Source organism: Peromyscus leucopus, chromosome X, assembly GCF_004664715.2.
Source record: "Peromyscus leucopus breed LL Stock chromosome X, UCI_PerLeu_2.1, whole genome shotgun sequence".
Lineage (NCBI taxonomy): Eukaryota > Metazoa > Chordata > Mammalia > Rodentia > Cricetidae > Peromyscus > Peromyscus leucopus.
The window spans coordinates 108,840,253-108,862,141 of record NC_051083.1 but is presented as its reverse complement, the minus strand read 5'-3'; the positions used below and the strand labels follow the sequence as shown (position 1 = coordinate 108,862,141).

At 35.2% G+C, this 21,889-nt stretch overlaps 1 protein-coding gene across 4 annotated transcripts in view; it reads left to right on the top strand.

The window, feature by feature from the left end:
- Window positions 1–21,889, top strand: part of Tenm1 (teneurin transmembrane protein 1) — an 829,897-nt gene that overhangs the window by 654,789 nt on the left and 153,219 nt on the right. For all 4 annotated transcript variants that reach the window (XM_028881639.1, XM_028881638.2, XM_028881636.2 and 1 more), the window contains 3 exons: window positions 924–947; window positions 2,807–2,953; window positions 11,699–11,915. In XM_028881639.1, the coding sequence (XP_028737472.1) occupies window positions 924–947; window positions 2,807–2,953; window positions 11,699–11,915 (388 nt within the window). The remainder of the gene's footprint in view (window positions 1–923; window positions 948–2,806; window positions 2,954–11,698; window positions 11,916–21,889) is intronic.

The window sequence follows — 21,889 nt, the reverse complement described above, 5'->3', positions numbered from 1 at the left end:
TTGGTAATTTCTTTTTATTTTTAAATTATTTGTGTAATATGTTTTAGTATATCCTTTCTCCTCTCCTAACTCTTCAAAAACCTCCCATCTTCCTACTCAGCAAACTTCATGGTTTTCTCTCTTAAAAGAAAAGAGACAAACCCAAATATATATACATAAAATTACACACAAAGTTATTATTTGGGTTTGTGTTAATGTACTCCTGAACATTAGCCTGCCTTGAGTAAGGTTTTTGATATGCAGTTCATTGTCAGCATTTTTCTCCTAGTATACTGTATTATGGCTTTCACTTTTAGGTGATATGATTTTGATGCAATGGTTGGATCAGTCAAAGCAATGCATAATATATATGTATATGTAATATATACATACATATGATTTAAATAAATTGCATTACTATTCTATTACAGGTACAGTAAGTCTTGTTCTATGACTGTGGAAATATTTAAGATTCATTAAAAAGGTGGTGAGGGGTGATTCAGATGAAACTTAAGTAATTACATTCTGCACTATAGTAAGTTTATTGCCTTCACATGAGACTAAATATTATGATAATTACCAAAGGTGGTTGCTCCAAAACTCCCTTCTAAAGACATTCCTAATAAGAAGATAAAGCTAGTCCTCTTTCATAGAAGTTATTACTGAAATGTGAAAAATGAAGTTCTTATACTTTTAGTGAAATATGACACTTTTTAAGGAAGCCTAATAGTGTTTCTTACAGAAAAGACATTAATAACTTTCCCACAGAAAATATTATTCACAAAATACACAGGGCAGTGTACCAATTTTTGAGCTTCAGGCATTTCAGCAAGGCATAGTTTGCCATTCTCTTTGCAGACAACAGATGGTAAACCATTAGTGTATGTTGTATAATTTTGGTCTCCCAGAAATTTATTCAATCATTCTTTTTCCTCCCCCTTTAGCTCACTACTTAGATGCTGTTCGAGGTAAGACTTTTTCTTAATAGCAGAAATGTGCTTTCAAAGAAATGTGCATGTGGGAGAACAAGGGTGGTGTCTTGGTTTTGTTTCTTTGTTTCATTTGGTTGCTTGGTTAGTTTCTCTCTGGTTTTACTTTGGATAACTTTATTTAAATGTAATACTGCTGTGTTTATACTAATGAGACTGGATGATAACTTGTTTTTCTAACACCCAAGTCACTGTTGCTACAGCATACAATAGACTGGCAATTTTAAGGACTCCTTTTCTGCGTTCTTTTGTAAAAAGAAAAATGTGGGGGAGGTTGCACATATACACATACATGTCTACAGACAATTATTAAATAAAGTATGTTGAGGTACACAAGTGAAGTATTCTTCAAAACAATATATTTCTCTGTCCACATATAACATTCTTCTGTCCTTCTAAGGGCAGAATTTTCCCCTATAAGTACCTTATCCTTTGTCCCTCCAGGGATTTGCCTTTGACAGAAACAACAAGGGATTTTCTGTCAAATACGTGGTGTTTTTCTGTCCCAAATCACCTTGAGTTTTATTTTCTCCATTGAGTACCCATTAGAAGAGAAGTAGAGAAATTCCTTTTTCCAGGCTACGTATACTCACTCTGTGTCATGACTTGGAGATATGATACTCATAAAACTTATCATTCTTTCTGTCTGACATCTGCTATTTTAGTTCCTTTCTCTGTGCTATTGATAATTACTTGCAAAACCATTTGGAAAGAAGATGAGGTTACTTCTATAATATTTTTAAACCTACATTTATACTTATCCTTCTGAAATTTTCTTTTGAAGACATACAGTAAAAAGAATGTTGATTGGACTACCCCTAGTAAAAGCCAGGAGGTCTGGCCGTGTATGACTATTGGGAAAATATTCAATATATGTATATCATTATTATTATTGTTATTATTGTGTCCATATATCTACCACTGATCACTTAGAACATGCATAGTTTCCTTTTGATAGAGCCTACCTCTGAACTATTCATAGAAAGAGTAAGACACATTTCAAACAGGTACTAAAAAAAAAGAAGCCTAATTCTAAAGTATCATTGCCTGTGTTTGTGCTTTAGTAATTAACTAAAAATATTCAAATACTATACTTTCTCTTGACTATATTTTTCCAGTTATTCTCTAGAATTAAGAAAGTCTATGTATAGCATATTTTAATCCCATAATAATTTTCTGAGTACTTAATGTTATTATTATAAACACAGTAATATGCTGGCTTTTACAAGAGATACTATAGAAGTAAAATTCCCAGTGCTTAGCCCTCAGATCAATAATAATCTTGAAAATCTGAGTAGACACAAAACAAGTGCAGCACATTTCTAAGGAATAAGCAAATACACCATGGTGTGGTCTGAATTACAAACCAGCATACCTATGTCCTGAAGCACTAGATCACAGGGGGGAAATCATCACAGGCTAGTAGTTGAAAAAAGTTTCTCTTCATAGAAACTGCTGTCTTTCTACAACTTACTGGTCATAACTAGATACAGCATCATCTATCCAGTTTTGATAGAGATGAGGAGATACGTTTTTCAAAAAGAAACAAAAAAACATTTCTTGTCCCCACCACAGTTTTCCTCCTATATGAACCAGAGATTGGGAATTGGGGTTAGCATTAATAACACTTAATTGGCTCTCTAAGGAAAAACACTGCAAAGTCAGGGATAACAAGTTCCCTGGGAAGGTGTTGCAAGTAAGCAAGCTCCTCTTGCATTTATTCAGCACCTCATCTGAACGGAGCCCAGATGATTAAGTTCTTCCCTGTGGGCAGATACATCATTGTTGGCCAATCCCATTCTGATATCTCTGATTGTTACTCCCTGCTGTCTTTTCAGATGGCTGTCCAGGGCTCTGCTTTGGAAATGGTCGATGTACCCTGGATCAAAATGGTTGGCACTGTGTGTGTCAGGTTGGTTGGAGTGGGACAGGCTGCAACATTGTCATGGAAATGCTTTGTGGAGACAACTTGGACAATGATGGAGGTGAGTTACTTACAAAACATTCATGTAAGAAAGCAACAAACTTGCCTCTAGCACAGCAGTGACCAATCTGGCCAAGGACAAAATTAAGAATCCTAAGTATCTATATTGTTGAGATATATGGGGTTATACTATTTTAAATTTCAATAATATTTTAAAGATATTGTTTATGGAAAAATACTATGGCTGGGCAATGTTCCAAATGTTTTTCAAGTATTGTATCTCATTTAATTGTAAACCACAAATAGATACAGAGTGTGTCTCAAAAACTAATAAATAAAATATCATGTTCCGTTCTTAAATACAAAAATTTATTACAAATTGTATGTGTCCTCTGAAAGTTATCAAGTATTACTAAGAGACATGAGACGGAGCTCTAAATAATTAAATAATTAAGAACAAAGAAAATATTTCATTGTGTGTACATTAGCACCTGACAACTCAAGGTCATTGTGATAATTCAGTTTAACATAACTTTTGTATAGTTTCTAGGCAAGAAAACAAGAAATTAACAAACTGCTTTTCTAATTACAGTACCTTGGGTTAAAATGAAGTAGATTATTAAATGTGGGTCCTATTTTCTGTATTTGTGAGACAATTAAATTTCTTATCATTTCTATCCAAATAATGAGCTTAAACCCATAAGACAGCAGTTAGTGTTTAGGCAAAGATAGGAATCCCTGTAGCAATCTCCCTAACTAAGCTAAATCAAATTGGTCAACTCTGGATTGTTTGAGAGACTCTGCTTCAATAAAAAAAAGTGAAAAGTAATTAAGGCAGACATACAAAGTCAGCTTCAGTCCTCTACATATATGCTTAAACACACATACACAGAGACACACATACACACACACACACGTATACATACACATGCACATCATATACACAAACACAAGCAAAAGAAGTTTCTTCCTTTATATGTTATGTATGGGAAATTAGAATTAAGTGCATAGAATGTGGTTATATGTATTAAATGAGATAGTTAAAGTAACCACAATAAATATAATGGAGGACAACAGAGAGAGGGAGGGGGAGAGATTGGGGGAATACACCACTTTATTTCTAAAAATACTAATTCCTACCTATATAAACTAAAAACCTCATTTGGGATGCAGAGTAAGTTTTTCTTTTTCAAATGAATGGTATATAGATCAACTGCTTGGCCAAGGTTTATGGCCCTCTAAGACTCATGTTTATTTCCCTGTTTTTATTATATGCATCTTTTCTGGGATGCCTTCTCTTCACTCATATTTCTCTGTCCACATCTCCCATGAAGTCTCTGACTTTTGCTTCCTCCATCTCTACTGGTGCTTATAGTATACACCATACAGTCACATACTTAATTACATATCTTTCTGTTTTACTTGATATGTGTCAGGCATGACACATGTGCCATAGCTATTTGCCAAATATAATTGATAACGACAGTAAGCTACTTGTATGCAAATTTACTATGAACCAGGCACTGTGCTAAGAATCTTATGTGAGGTATCTAATGTAACCTCTTTGGTGTAGGAACCTCAATTGATGATATTTACAAATTATCAAACTAGGCACAGAAAAATAAATTAAGTTTATAAAGATTATATAGCAAGGAACCGAGAGATTTTGAGTGTAAGGCCAGGTAATGCACCTCATTGGTATATACTATAGAGATTTACTATCTGATGTGTTGGTTGAAGAGATATATTCACAAAATATGTTAATAACCTATGCATTTATAATTTCTGGATCAATTAAAGTCAGGCCAAAATAAGTTTCCTGACGTTATCAAGTAATAAAAATAATGGAATATTTAATTATCAAGCATCTTTATGGCTTCAAGGTCACATGAAGGCAGCCAAAAATGTTTAATGAATGGATCAATTAAACATTAATGAATTATTGAATCACCAATTCTCAATGTCTATGGAATATGTGGCTACAAAAAAAATAGAAGATTTTACTGAATGTGTGTTGACCTCTGAACATTCCTTCAAACTGTGTATCTATATGCAAATTGAAAATCAAAAGCCTGATAAGAGCTAAGCATAGCTTATGAGTGTCTCTTTAGGGACTAGGGTTAGAAAGCTCCATGAGAGTTTCAATTACCATTTTTCTTTTAGTGAAACTAAGATAATATTGATGACAAATATAGATTGGTCTCTGCTTTAAGAAAGAAAGATAAATTGAATAACCACTAAAAGTCCCATGACTAGGACTTTAAACCAATAATTCCATTTCTACATTATTTATATACTAACCCAAAGAATACATTAGAGGTCCTTAGTTTGGTGATCTCAGCTTTCCAGATTCTCAAAATGGCAGAGTTCGTTTAGCTGACTATGATAAATGATTAGTATCTTTGTTTGTATATTTGCATGTGTTTTAATTAAATCAAAAAGTGCCAATTGAGCATTCCTGAAAAAAGTATTCCTAATTTTTAAAATGCAATTCTTAAGAAATCTTCCAATCAAAAATATATCACTTTCAAGCAGTTGTTTCAAGTAGCTGCTACCTGATTACTCCATATTACACCTGATACTTAAAACTGTTTGGGATTTTTCTTGCATCCTAATCACCATTGAATATTCATTAGAACCACTGTTACATCCTGCAGCTTTGACTTTAGTTACACTCTGATCTCAATGTATTGTGACTCTTAGTAATTGGGCTACACTGAATATGTAGGTGACACAGCTTCCCTGTAAGCTACCTAGGAGGTCCTCGAAGAGTAAAAGCTGTGAACAAATAAACTTGGGATTTTTTTCCTATATAAAAAAAGAAAGGTCTCTTATTCTAAGTACTAATTACTATAAAAGTCACACCTCTTTCAAATACTGTGACCAAAGTTATCCCTTTAAGCACTTATCATCTGCAGAATCCTAAGCATGCAGGAGACATACATCATGGGACCACCTTATGATTTGTTAGTCATGTGTCTTGAATTGAAATTTTGAGAATATGATCATCAACTTTTACAAGCCCAGGGAGAAAAAAAATAAGCAAAGTATTAGCTTCATCCAAATAGCTAAAACAAATAGTAAGAGAAGCTATCAACAATGAAGTCTATTACAAAGTACCCATAATAAAAAAAAAATTAAAAAACCCGTTGTTGATATAAGAATAGACAGATCAACACAACCAAATAAAAGCCCAGGAACATGCCCAGGCACAAATTTAAATTTATTATATCATTAAACCAGCATCAAAAAGTCAGTGTGAAGGAGCTGGAGATATAGCTCAGTAAAGTGCTCACCAAAGAAGCCTGAAGACCTGAGTCTGATCTCCAATACCCATGCTAAAGCATAAAGGCCTAGAGTAGCAACACACACCTGAAATCTCACTGTTGGGGGAATAGAGAAAGGACAGTCCTTAGCACTTGCTAGCCAGCTAGCCTAGCCAAATTGCTCCATGAACTCCAGGTTCAGTGACACACCTTGTCTCAAAAAATGAAAACAAAACAAACAAACAAAAAAGAGGATATCCAATAAGATGGCTCAGCACATGAAGAACCTGAGTTCAATGTCCAAATCCCCAGAACCGATGCCACAAAGTTGTCCTCTGACCTCCACGTTAACAGCGTAGTGTGCATGTCCCCCACACGTACAACATACGTGCACGAGCATGCACAAATACACACACGTGCACACACACACTCACCCACACATTAAAAAGTAACAAATAATTTTTAAATGAGGTAGGGAGCGATTGAGGAAGGCAGCCAATATCAACCTGTAGACTCTACAATCATACCCATACATATGTACACATAGACACATGAATACATACAAACATATGCACACCACATACACAAACCAAAAAAATGTCAGCAGGAAAAAGAATTATTATGAATTATATGGTGTTGGGACAACTATTAAGAAACAAATTTAGATTTTTAATTTATACCATGTACCTAAAAAAGCAAGAAGAGTGAATATACCCCAGCTGGATTAATGAATTAAATGCAAAAGAAAACACAAATTACAAATGTTACAATGGAAAATGAATTTTTAACTATAAAAATCAATGATAGAACATACAATGGGCAAAATAGTAATAAATCTGATGGTAAAAAATTTAAACCATTTTATAATGTCTGGGTTAATTTAAACATCATCCAATATCTAAAGATTTGGAAACATCAAATTTTCACTGTCTATTCAGTAGCCATGTGTATTTTAACATAAAATCCAGCTGTTTTCAGTCCCACTAGTAACATCTCAAATGTACAATAGCCATATCAGGCTACTCACTGGAGAACACAGAACTAGAGACTCCCAGCTTTGAATTAAAGTTTAATTGGTTAGCATGGATCCATGTGTTATATCAAATGTCTACCTTTCAGTCAAAAGTTCCATGCTGAGTACCCAGATTTTTTCATTCATTCATTACTGCCTTTTTTTCAAGTGTTTTCTTAGCATTCGAGAGCAAACAATAAACAAGGTAAGTTTCTGCTTCCTTGAAGCTTGTGCTCCAACAACAGAAACAGATACTAAACAAAGATCCTGACAAATGCTTACATATTTTATTCTATAGTCCAGAACTTGTCGTAATAATAATAGCTAGCCAGGAGGTGGTGGCACACACCTTTAATCCTAGCACTTGGGAGGCAGAGCCACGTGGATCTCTGTGAGTTCGAGGCAAGCCTGGTCTACAGAGAGAGATCCAGGACAGGCACCAAAACTACACAGAGAAACCCTGTCTCAAAAAAATAAAACCTAACATTTATCAACTAGCTACAAACTAGACAGTGTGCAAATTCTTCGTGATTATCTTTCCAACTTTACTGGATTTCAAATGGCATAAAAAACAAAATAATAATTTTAAAAGTCTTAATGATTTTATATATACTTCAGTTACTTTGACCATTATCAAAGCTACAATATATCTAGCACCCCCAAAGTTACCTTCTGAATCCTTGTAATTTTTAAGATCTACCATGTAATGAAATTTTGAGTGCATATTATTATACACATGAGACTGCTCATCATCGATAACTTTATAGCATTGAATGAATGACTCCACATAGCCACATGTCACATCTTCTGGAAAATACTGTTATGTCATTTACTTTTATGTTTGATTACATTCCTTATATAAGAGGAATCATGAAGTATTTGTCCTTCTTTCTTATAACTTTAGTATGAGATCCTTCAGTCTATGTTCATATTACTCTGAAAGCATACAGTGTTGTATTTAGAATCATTACAACATATGAACCTTGCAACTCTTTATGGAACATGTTGTTCCCCACAACTGATAGGTAAGGAAACTGAGAGTCCAGGAGTATAATTGCTTTGTCCAGAGTCATATAGATTATAGGTGCCAAAGTATACTTTGGAAACAAACTTGTCTGAGTTTTTTTTTTTTTTACCTTAGTTGGTTCACATGCTCTGAATACCTTTATATAGTCAGGGACTTAGAAATCCTGCAGCCTATGTCAATTCTAGTAATACTCAGTGCTTAGATGGTGACATTAAACTAAGATTTCTAAACAGAACACTATATGTTAATGTGACTCCCACATAACCTAAAACTATGGAATAACAGCCTCTTTTCCTCTATTTGTAAAATGAACTTGAGAATATCTATGTAAAAATGTGTTGCAGAAGCTAGCCGAGATGATACATTTGGAAGTAACTAATATTTAGAAAATATTCACTAGTTCACACAGGGTTGAAAATTCTTTGGGATACTCTACCAAAACTTAATTGTTCATTACTATCAAAACAATAGTATGGGCCGGGCGGTGGTGGCGCACGCCTTTAATCCCAGCACTCGGGAGGCAGAGGCAGGCGGATCTCTGTGAGTTCGAGGCCAGCCTGGGCTACCAAGTGAGTTCCAGGAAAGGCGCAAAGCTACACAGAGAAACCCTGTCTCGAAAAACCAAAAAAAAAAAAAAAAAAAAAAAAAAAAAAAAAAAAAAACAATAGTATGGGTACTGTGAGTAAGTTAGAGTTTAGCCCAATATGAGTTTCTCCCATTTTGTTCATGTCTCCTTTTCTATTCTCTTTTCCAATCAAGGGTACACATCTGATAGGCAAACATTTACTAGTGATTACTTGATCACATAGAAACAAATAGTATCCTTGCTTTTCATCAGCATGAATTGAGCCAATTGAAATAGACCCAAACTGGTTAGCAAACCTAGGGTCAATGAACACCATGTTTAGTCTTCCAAGACAATGTGACATCCAATTTTTGCTCTCTTTTATTTTTATTCCAGTAAAGAAAACAATCTCTGAAAATAAAATAAGCTAACATATGATATGTTTGTACCTGACACCCTGAGCTTGGTTGTCAGTAGGGTGCCACAGCTTCCAATTCAGAACAATAAAAGAACTGTTAATAGCCAAAAGAAAAAAAATACACACATCCAGTGTGACTGTCATTTGCACTTCTTTGTAACAGTCTAGACATACTGTTTGGGGTGTTATCCAATGTGATAATTGGTAAGTAGATCTTTGCTCGGGTGCTGGGTTTGCCTGCAAATTATAATTTAGGGTTTCATGCCATTGTTGGTCTGTTTTCCTGCTACCTTTCTAAATTCAACAGTGCCTTACTATTGTTTTCAGAAAAGGAAATCTCATAGGGTCAGCTCTCTATATAACAGGCAATTACTAAATATAAGAGATTACCTTGAATTCTATATCACATAACTAGATGAAAATGTGGTTACCAATTTTAAATTAGTTCAATGCTTAGTTTCAGAATCCAATTTTGAAGATTACTATGACATTACTATTATTTAAAATCAATTTATTTTCCATAATAAGTCTGAATCATAGTTGATAGGATCAGGCCTGTCACTGTGCAAAACTATTAGTGCATTTGTTAATATTTAACAAGCACAACACTAGGTGATTCCATGTACGTTATGCCAATAATTTAAAAAAAATCACTATTCAATAAAATGTAAGATAAAGATGAATTTGTGTTTGGACTCATATTTTTCATTGTTTGGAGTATGAAACACCAATAGAAAACACTAGAAAAACGCTTTTAATCCATCTGATGTTTTTGCCAACTTCTCTATACATTCAGATGTTTAATTAGCAGAAGAGTGAAGAGATAATGTGCCAATAAGCGACTGAAAACATCTTATCAGAGGAAGAGGTAGTAATGTCATCTAAAATCCAGGGAATGTCTGCTAATAGATTTTGATGAATGGTGGAAGAACAGGACTTATTTTTTAAACAAAGCCACATGTTAGTCATAAGTGAAAAAGAAATGTGTTCATGGAGAAACAGAAAGAAAGCATGTCAAAAGTTGACTAAAGGGGGGGGGAAAGGCAAACTCATTTTAAATCAAAGTATTGTCTATGGTCCAGGGAATTTGAAAAGACTACATGTAGGGTAAAATATCTTCCAAGGTGCCCCAAGGCTACTCTTCCAAATGCCTTCTCTCTATGTGTTGCCCCCAGCTATGGGACGTCTTCCTGTAGCTCAACTGGAGCAGCCAAGTGAGGGAGGGGGAGAAAACCAAATTGCTTTAGGGAATCAGTACCTGTAACTTTAATCATCAGTCTTAAGGAGCCAGTAATCCACCTGAACCTCTCTGTTCCACTGCAAGCTAAGATTAGCGTCTTTATATTTACCCTTGTTAAACAACTGAATTAGAGTCACTTGCCTGCCCTCAGGACCTTGGGAAGACTTTAATTTTTCCCTTATTAGATATGGAGTGAAGTGTCCATATGCTCAATTAATCACTCCAACCACTTTTTTTTTTCGTTGATTAGAACTAGAGTTCTCATATTTGTCTGGTATAAGAGTCAGCTGTTTAAATACCTATTTTATTCTACTAAGTCCAGAATCCCTAGAGGAATAAGGTTCCTTTTCTTTCATTACCTCCCCAATAAACTAACAAAGCATTTTCTACCTATCATAATTCTAAATAGTCAGTCCTCCCTTCCATAGGTCTTATGTTCTTTATCACTCCTTTCCAAAGAGTGAAACTCTTATGTGACTCCTTTTTCCTTCATACAACAGTGGATTCAGGAGTCCAGTGAAAATGGCGAAGGCCCCAAAAGGGAAAAAAAAGTGACTTGTTATGTTGGTAGATATTAGGTTTAGCAATAATTGCATAAATTCTCATTGTTGTATAAATTCCTAAAATGAAATAAAAAGATAATCTGCTACTCTAGAATGCTTCAGAAGCACCCATATTAAGTGTGTACAATCTTGGAACAAGGAGAAATTCCAGTTCAGTAGGTAGAATTTAGGTATATGGATACTTAATAAACTCCACTGTTAATTGGCTGCACATTTGAAAATCACTGTCCTATCTACTTTTTCACCACAAAAATCTCAACCTCTATTCTAAGAATTATCAGTAGACAACCATATTGAAAGGATTTTTTAAGTGCAAATAAAATCAGGTTGTCAGGTACTAGGTAATTGTATATTCACAGAACTTTTAAAGGAACAAAAATAGTTATCATTCTGACTCAGTGTTCTTGTTGAATATGGAAAAGTATAACAAATTATACCTAACAGAATACTTTAACTGAAAGCTACATTGTAGCTATATAAACTATAGTCTCTAGTTAAATGTTAGAGAATTCAAAACCGGAAGATTTATGAAAATAAATGGAATTTCCTTAAGGTACTCTATAAACTCAGTAACAACTGCTGAGAAATATGCAAATATAACAGGCTCTAGTCTCAGATATGACTGGTTAACTGCATTTACTATCTTTCTGCATATTTTTGACTATATTGTTTTCCTTGAAGATAAATATCACTATTGATTTGTTTTGTTTTCTAGATGGTTTAACTGACTGTGTGGACCCAGATTGTTGTCAACAAAGCAACTGTTATGTAAGCCCACTCTGCCAGGGCTCACCAGACCCTCTTGACCTCATTCAACAAAGCCAGCCCCTCTTCTCTCAGCACACTTCAAGACTCTTCTATGATCGAATCAAATTTCTTATTGGCAAGGACAGTACTCATGTTGTCCCTCAAGAGATCTCATTTGACAGCAGGTACATAGAAATTTATTTTGTCCTTACTAAAGTGCTCATGATTTTCCTTCTGAAATTGTCTTCTGAAGTTCAAGTGGTTTCTCACTCCTTCCAACAGTATTGCTATCTTTCTTATGACTTCTCGGGAATGCCTACACCATTACCCATTTGATTCTAAAAGCCAATTAGTTAGATTCTATATCATAAAAGTTATAGGACATGTCTATATCTGTATGGAAATGAGTATTTGATGACAAAAAGGAAGTATAATTTGCAAAATTGCTATTTGATTTCTGATTTAAAAAAAAACTTGCATTTCAATAGCTAAATTTTAGGTTCTGTTTCATGATAAAAAGTGTTACCAGATCAGAGTTGAATGATTTAATATGTTAATGAGAAATATCTGTCTTTTCAGAAGGCTTGAATGCATGAGTTAGCTCTTAAGGTCTGACAAAAAGGCCCAATCCATTTAAATCAATTCACTTATTTAAAATATAATAACAAACTTGATTATAAAGGAAAAACTTCAATAATTAGTACTAGGTGTAGGTAAGTCTGTAGGTCTAATTATTTAAGATCATAAAAATGTCCTCCTTGGAGCAGGAGAGATGGTTCAGTGATTAAGAGCACTTACTGCTCTTTCAGGTAACCCAAGTTCAGCTCCCAGAACCCACATGGTGGTTCACCACTGTCTATAACTCCAGTTCCAGGAGATCAAATTCTGACCTCCACAGGCTCCTGCATACACTTTTTGTACAAACATACACACACACACACACACACACACACACACACACACACATATGCCCACATAAATACTACATCCTGAAGATGCAGTATTTCAAGAATTTGAGACTCATGACAATCTAAGAAAATTACAATTCAATGTTAACCTTTATACAGTAGAAGGGGGGAAAATAAAGATGTACATAAAAACTTTACTCAATTCCCTTCTCTTCAGCTGAATACTAGGACTCTCATTGAAGCCATTTTTTTCTTTATTTTATTACTGTGTCATTCTGACTTTTGAGCTTCCAACATAACCTAAAACCAATGCCAACATTTCTCAAGAAAGTGTTTTTCTTCTAGGGACTCTAGACAAAGGTTGTCTTCCACTAAAAGATTTGAAACTTTTTCCTAGATTAATAATAACTCTGGTCCTTCTTTCATATGGATGTAATCAACGGAATTATTTAGATATTGGAGAATTATTTCTGGAACACAAAAGAACAAAAGGAATTGAAAGCAGTCATTATTTCCATTTTCCTATTTAAGGTACAGGGCAAGTCAACTCTATATCTTTCTCCATACTTGCAGAGAATTCAGTTCAAAAAAGGGGGTGAGAATTGAAAGAAAAATCACCTTCATGACTTGAGATGTGTTGAAAAACATGTTGGATTCAATAAGGGGACAAAGTCAAGACCTGAGAGAGACAGCAGACGAGTGACCCAGAGCAGGGCATTTGAGCAATAAACTTAGAAAAGTCAAACAAACTTAAACCCCTGCGGTTCAGCTTCATGCTTCAGCGGTGCTTGCTAGGCGCTCACACAGTGAACAAAACTATTACTTTTGATGGTTAATGCCCTTGTCCTCCTCCTGGTTTGACTGGGTTTTCCCATTCTTTTGTAAAATGCTCCAAGTTATCATTTGGCTCTGCAAGTCGCATTTAAATTCAAAATGATGGGTCTCCATCCAGTGGTCTCTGCTATTAGAGTCCTGGCTGTCAGAAAAGATGTCCAGGGAGAGTACATGAATACAAGCCATCCAACTGTCTTTTATCTGACAAAAAAAAAGTGCATTCACTTTTCCTTGGTTTACCTTTGGGTGAAATAAGTTCCTTTTTGATCACCTATGTAAATGACAATTACAATCTCTCTGGTACACCCATATAATACTTTTTAGTTTGCAAAACACCCAAACTCATACTATTTCATTTTATTTTCACAGTATCCCTTGAAATGGGGTAGTTGTATTTGGTAGATTTCATATATGAGGAAACTGAGATTCTAAGGGACTAAATCACCCAGACAGTAAGTTTGTATTGTAGCAACTCCTGTAACCTTTCCATTACACTGCAGCTGCCCCATTTTCACTTGTCCTTAAATTTGTGTAGTGACATGAACCAAATTTATCTTGAATAACAGCATAAGAACCTTTGAAACAAGCAGTTCTTAAAAACAAGTTTAGTTTATAATATTTTAATAGCATGAGTTACAAACTTTTTATCAGTGCTAATGAAGTACTTTTGAGATGAACACAGTTGAATGTCATGAAATGGACATTTTGTTACACAGCAACAGTTATTGTGTACCTATTGTGTATTTGAAGTCTGCTAGCCTTTGATCTGTTATTTCATCTAATTCTCATAAACCTGTTCATGGGGTGACTTGTTAAAAGTTTTATTTTTAAATGAAAAAACTAAGGTGTTAAGGAAGAGACTTCAATGAAGTCATAATAAATGTCAGAACCTGGATTTGAACCCAGGGACACTAGTACTGAAAGCCTGATCTTTAAATCACTGCACTGAGCCATGGTTGTTTAGTTAGAAAACTGGAGTATGTGGCTCTAAAATAACTCATAGCTCTTACACAACCTTTACTTTAACCTAGCTTCTCTCAGATTAATATGTAAGATATTATAAGATATGCAAATGCCATAATTAGCCAAATCACATTTTTTTTCCTTTTGCCACATAACTCAGAGACAGCTGGGTAGACAGGTAAAGAAAGCATTGGTAATGGCCTCACTTCCCTACTGGCAAAACATGACCCAACAGCTGACTTCCTGCTGCACATTGTGCCATAATCAGAAGACTTGGTAGAGCTACAGAGAGCAATATGTAGCTTTCTAAGGGTTGCAAGAGCACACCCCCTTGTGTATCATAAGGAGAGTAGTTTTTGCGGTACTCAATTGGCTATACTGGCTCAAAGAAGCATGTGGGATATGTACTTTCTGTGCCCTGTGATGTGTTGGGGGGATATTTGATCACACTATGAACCCCTAATTTGCATTTATGTTAATTAAATAAAATTAACCTTGGGGCAGGAGGCTGCATTAGAAACTAGTTGAAAGAAAGTAATCATAGAGCCTCAGAGAGATAGAGAAACATATGAAGTAGTTAGTGTGGCACCGGTTTGTCTGGTTTGGCAAAGCGGAAGCACAGGTCTGCTGTGGACACCAACAAGGAGAGAAAGTTAGCTACTCAGCTCTTTGAGCTGGCAGGTTTTCACCCCAGCCTTTGAATCTCGAGTCTTATTCTTAATTAGAATGATAGAGATTTAGTTATAGTTACCTTTAGCGGTAGTGACAGGGCCAGTGCCTACAGGGGCAGAATTCTCTCCAGGCTGTTTCCAGAGCCTCCAGGGCACTGCTAGAAGCAAGCCGGTAAAGTGGAGTTGCAATTGCTGGCTGAGATAGCAGATTAGGACACAGCCACTGTGCTAAGGTAAAATAACATTTGCATTGGCCACCAAATGTAGCAGGTTTTCTCATACCACCAGTCCCCAGATCATGACACAGAGACTTATTAGTTATGAATGCTCAGCCTTTGTTAAGGCTTGTTTCTGGATAGCTTTTTAAATTAAATTAACCTGTTTCTCTTCATCTATATTTTGCCTCAGGGCTTTTTACCTTTCTTTCATTCTATATGTCCTACTTCCCTGCTTCCTCCATGTCTGTCTGTCTGGCATCTCCCTGTCTTTCTCCCTCTTTCACTCTCTCAAGCCTAGATTCCTACTACTATTTATTCTCTCTGCCAGCCAGCCCCTCCTATCCTTCCTCTGTCTACCTATTAACAGTTTAGCTTTTTATTAGAACTATCAGGTGTCTTAGGCAGGCAAGATGAAGCAGCAACACATCTTTACAGAGTTATACAAATGCAGCATAAACAAAAGCAACACATCTTTACATAATTAAACAATTACTCTGCAACACAAACAAATGCACATCTTTACATAGTTAAACAAATATTCTATTCTACACAGTGATGATGTAATGTCTGTGAAGACACAAGTTGTCCACAGAAAAGTCTCTAGGAAACCCAACTCGATTGCCCTTTTTTTTCCCCTAAATACAACTGACCCTGTAGCTCAAGTTTCGTTTCTTCAATCTGCTCCAAACATGACTACAAAGTGAACCACATAGTCTATGTGCCCTATATTACTTATTACTTTTTAATAATGTAAATAGGTGAACAGAAGCATTATTGATCTTTAGTGTCTAAGCATTTAATCACTATTAATAATGTAAAAGGTTTTTATAAATATGTAAAAACAAGAGTACATTAAACTAAATGACAGCAGTAATTTGCAAAGCCAGACATTTCACTCACCATCACTAATGGAGAAGTACATTTCAAAACAACATCTGATCAGGGTTAGTGCAACCACTGACAGTAGGTCTGGCCAAACTCATTTATCTAGTTAATAACTAGGAGAGGTTGATCCCCACATTAGTCTTCGTCAAGTGTCTGTATCAGATGTTGTTCAAAATTATGCCACAGATGTATTTTGTTTAGCCTGACATTTATGAAGTGAAAGACCAAATGTAAAAGTTAGAATACAAAATGCTTAAATTCACAAAGCTAAGCACTGTCAGGCAAATAGTTACAGCATAGATGGTCTGGAGCTGAGGGACAGTGGTTCCTCAGGATAGGACATGAAATGTCTGTCTAGTTCATCACTGTTTCCCTTATACCTGGGCCATTTCCCACTTTCTTGGTGACATGTGTTTCCCTGTTGGCCTCTGAGTTTTTCACCTCTCATCAACAGAATTTCTGTGTCTTTCCTTGAAAAGATTTGAAGACTATGTGGCTGATCATTTTGTCCAATTGTCTTTATATATTGGTTATCATTTTACTTAATTTCTGAACTTTTATTTTGGCTTTAAAATAGAGAAAAGATAAAAATGAAATAGAAACTGGGTGGTAGTGGCACACACCTTTAATCCCAGCACTCAGGAGGCAGAGCCAAGCAGATCTCTGAATTTGAGGCCAGCCTGGTCTACGGAACACAACACCGAGCTCTTCTTTCAGCAGTTTATTCAGGAACCTTTAACAATCTTCTGACCCCGGGGAGAACCCTCCCTCAGCCTAAATAGCTTTTGGGTAGCTAATCCTAGCTCACCACATGGGCATCACGAATAGGTCCAGGTATGCGGAAGCAAGCCAGATCCAAGAGCCAAGCCAAATATGGAGTTGTTTACAACAGAGAGCACTCACCGTCAGGAAGGTGGAGAGCAGAAGCCAGCACCATCTTAGGGTGCAGCACGCAGCTCTCTACAGGAGGCAGCTCCAGGACACTGTCTCGAAGAGAAAAAAAATGCATTAACAGGAGAAAAAATATTTCTAACCCTTAGTTTACTGAGTACCTATATATACTTTATGGCTAAAGTAATACATACTTTTCCTCAAATGTTAAGCTAATGAACTCTTATAAAGAGAGGTACCCTGATTTATGGTGTCTTATGTACCACCAAACATGATATCAGAGAATTCAGGTCCCACCAAGGTGACAAAAGGTCTACTTTTATGATGAGTGTATATTGTTATTGTATTTCTCACCTAGCATAAATTTCAAATAGTTTCAAAATGTGTAATTTTGGCCTAGAAGATACCTCAGCAGATTACAGCACTTGCAGGGTGAGCCTGATGACCTGAGTTTCATCTCTGACACCCATGGAAAAATTCAGATGGGATCACTTGCATCTGTAATACTAACACAGCTGTGGTCCGAAGCTTGTGTACACAGAGCAGCAACAGACACTAGAGGAACCCTGACAAAAAAGTGGAAAGAAAGAAACAACATCCAAAATGTTATCCTCTGACCTACATACATGTGCTGTGGCAAATGCTCCTACCTACATATCTATCACACACACACACACACACACACACACACACACACATACACACACACACACACAGAGAGAGAGAGAGAGACTAAATTTATAAAAAGTTAAAAAACAAAAATAAATTTTGCCTGACTTTAATAAAGTTCTTTTTAACTCTCAAATATATATATATTAAGAATCTAAAATTTCACATCAGTGCTGCTGAAGATAATTGGAGAAGTCTCTTGCAATATCTACACTTAGTTGAAAAGTTCTAGGACTGGGACAAAACAGTAGAGCACTAAGCACATAATGCTCTTAATGAACTACAAAGAAAAATGAAGTTAAACAAGATGATAGGTTTCCTCTACCTCTTTTTCTGGAGTAGCTGCTTCATTGAAGGGTTTTTGTTGTTGTTGTTGTTTTTTGTTTGTTTGTTTGTTTGTTTGGTTGGTTGGTTGGTTCATACTGGGATGTATATTGTTATATCTGATTTATCACATTCCTTAATCAAGTTCTACAAGGGTTATGATCAAGACAAATTTCCTCTCTCCATGTTTTGAATACCTGTTGTTATCTGGCAAACTACTTCTAGTAATGGATTAAAATATTTTCTTATTATTATCTCATGACTCTATGGGTTAGAAATTCAGATATCATATGGCCAAGATGGCTTTTTCTCTCTGCTCCATTATGTTTGGAGCCTCAGCTAGAAAGCATCAAATAGCTGGATGCTGAAAGAATAGGACAACAATTGGGAATCTTTCTGTGTACCTTCAGCATCCCTATAAGCTATTTGAGTTTCCTGCTAGCATGGTGAGTAACCAGCATTGTCTTTGTTAAAACTCTTATAATATGTCTCTGCACTCTAAGAATGAGTGTCCCAAGAGACAAAAATGGAAGATGCCAGTCTCTTAATGAATGAGCAGAGAAATTTTCCAAATGTCATTTGTGTTATATGTTACTGGACAAGGCCATCAAAAAGCTCACCCAGATTCAAAGGGGAGTGTATGGGTCCCATTTCTTGATGAGTGAAATATGAAAGAATATTTAACTCTCTTTTATCTATCATGCCACTATGTTCCCAGATCCTAACATATTGCCTCACAAGCAAGTTCAAAATTGAGTGTTCCATTGAGTGGCTTAGCTGCGATGATTTTCCTTTTGAAACATAATCTCACATAGCCAAGAATGTTTCTAACTCCTGATGCCTTGGACTCTATCTCATGATTGCTGGGTTTAAAAACATGCAGTACTATTCCTGGCCTCGTTGCAGTGATCTTGAAATACAGGTGTTCTTTTCTCATTTACCAATGAAATCAGCCAATACTGGTTGTATAGAATGCACAGATATTATTTAGTACTTAAGTAAACCAATTCTCAAATGTAAAACCAGCCTAAAGGTAAGGTTCCAAATCTCCAAACAGCACAGAAGCAAAACTCATAAAGGATGAAGTGATTATGTAGCAGTACCAAAGTAATCACTCATTTTTATCTTATAATCTCTTCTACCACTGTCACAGGCTGCCAATAATTGACATCATTCATAACTCTATATAAGCATCAAAAATTCTTTCTACCTTCAGTGGGCTAGATAATCAAGATTTAGTACCAAGAAAAAAAAAGCTAAAAAATAAAGAGCAACATCAAGTAGTCCACAGGAATATTACTGTTAACCTACTCACTTTAGCATGCATTATTTTTTCTGACTCACTAGAAAACAAAAGACATACCCCCAAGAATTTAACATCCTTAAATAGGAAATTCCAGAAAGCTCTTCTTACCCTAGCTGTCTTCCTCTTTTACTGTATCCCATTCAATAATAAAATCTTGATTAGTCACAATACCTGGTAATAGCCATAATTACTAACCATGGCTTATTTAATAAAACATGCTTTTCTGCACTTGCTGAGCTGAAGATACATGCCATTTGAAATTTTTATTAATGGCAAAACAAGTTATTGACTGAAGACGGAGGTTAAAGGAAGGTTGCAGGAAGATGAACACTGTTAGTGAAGTGGCCGACTGTTAAAGGAGACTGAACACTAACAGGAACCACATTTGGCATGTACTCATTATTTTTAAGTATATGTTCTATGAAAACTAATATTTTCAGAGTAATTTATGACTTCATTCTTCTTCAGAAAGAGATAGCAATGATATCATATTCCTCTGACATTCTTTTTTTGAATATAGAATTATATTTTAATTAAAAGATGCATTTATTTTTTCAACAATCCTGATTTTAATCTTTTTTATTATATTTTATTTTATTTTACAATACAATTCAGTTCTACATATCAGCCACAGATTCTGACATTCTTAATACAATGCAATGTCCTGATATTGATTCATTTTTTAAGACTGGCAAAGGTTTGTATTCATTCATTCCTTCTACAAATATTTCTTGAGAAACTTCTGCAACAAAAATTGTATAGATGGTCATAAACATAAATAACATAGTATTTTCAATCACAGAGTTTGTATTATAGAGGCAGAAGTAGTCAAATGTCAAGATTTGATCATTACACATTATATACATATATAATATATAAGTATCATGTTGTATCCCACAAATATACAAAAATATTATGTTCCATTTAAAAATAAAAAATAATGATCTGGGCATATAGATCTGTGATAGAGTACTTTACTAGCATGTTAAAATCCCCAGATTTTATCCTTGCCTCTGCAAAAAGTATCTAAGAAATACATACTTACTTAAAATAATTATACATTGCAATAAGTTTGGTGGATCTGGAATATGAGGTTTTTCAAAGAACCTGTTGTTCATCAACTCGATGTTCTCAAGTTCAAATTATTTAGTGGAAGAGACAGGTAACCTAGCTTGATATAAGACAAGAGGTGTCCAAGCAGATCTGACAAAGTCATTAAACCAGAACAGAAATGAGATTAACCAACAGGTCTTCAGCAATAACCCAGAGATGGGACTAAATGGTTCTGATAAACACAAAGAATTGCTAAAATTGACACAGCTAAGAAACTATTGATGGCTTGCAAGAAAAATGCAAAGAATATTTAGACAGACAATGGCTTGCCTATACACTAGCAGTTTCGTCCTTTGGTGATTAGGGCTATAAATTTTACTACAACTTCAAGTTTTTGTACTAAGTAAATGAATTCAAAGAAAAAATCAATCATGAAAAAAATCCCATTTCCCATAATAAAAAATCCCACTAACTACACTTTGGAGTCATTTTATCATGATAGATCCTACAGTTTCTTTCAAGGTAACCCGAATTTCAGAGGATTAATAACCATCTCAGTTTCGATTTATGAACATTACAGCATTTACGTGGTTCATTTGTTCATCCAGTGATAGACACTCTTCTAGGTTCTAGGCTATAGGGGACAATATCTCTTCAGCATGGCAAGGAACACAGACTGTAATAAAAAAAGAAATTGAGGAAGGAATAAGTACTGTCAAGTGAGATTTAAGAAAAAAAGTCAGGGACCAAGAATGATCACTTTTGACAGAGTGGTCCAGAGAAGCATCCCTAAGGAGCCAACACTAGATCAGAGCCTTCACAATACTCATCTGTATGCCAGATGATTTGGACATGAATATTTCTTATCACCTGGACTCTTATACAATAGATTTCCACACAAGCTGAGCCTGCTATTGACTTTTAGGTGCCTTTGAAGTAAGATTCTGTGACATTATGTGCAATGAGAAGGTAAAACAAAGCTATCTCAAGGAATTACTACCTAGCAGTTATTATACTAGGTTTTACTAATAAATGCTTAAAGGCACTACCCAGGAGTACATTGAGAAAATCTGAATCCCTCAGACAAACTGAATAGGCTTTACAGAAAGAAAATAAGCTGTAGCCCTACACCATTTAATCAGGAAAACTATAGCCAGTCTTCATCAATTAGTTAACTAGTTGAACTCAAAAGGAATCCAATATATAGCAAACATTTACTGATTTAGAATTATTTTTAAAAAGAAGAGATAAGGAAAGCCAGTACTTTAGAGTTTTTTAAATGAGATACAATGTTATTACACCATTCAAGCATCCATGGAATTGCCATTCAGTTTTAAGATTTCACAAGTAACTTTCTCCCGGAATGTCCACAATATAGTTATTTGTAATTTTGCTGAAGTATAAATTTGAATCCATATGCTTTCTGTTTAACTTTTT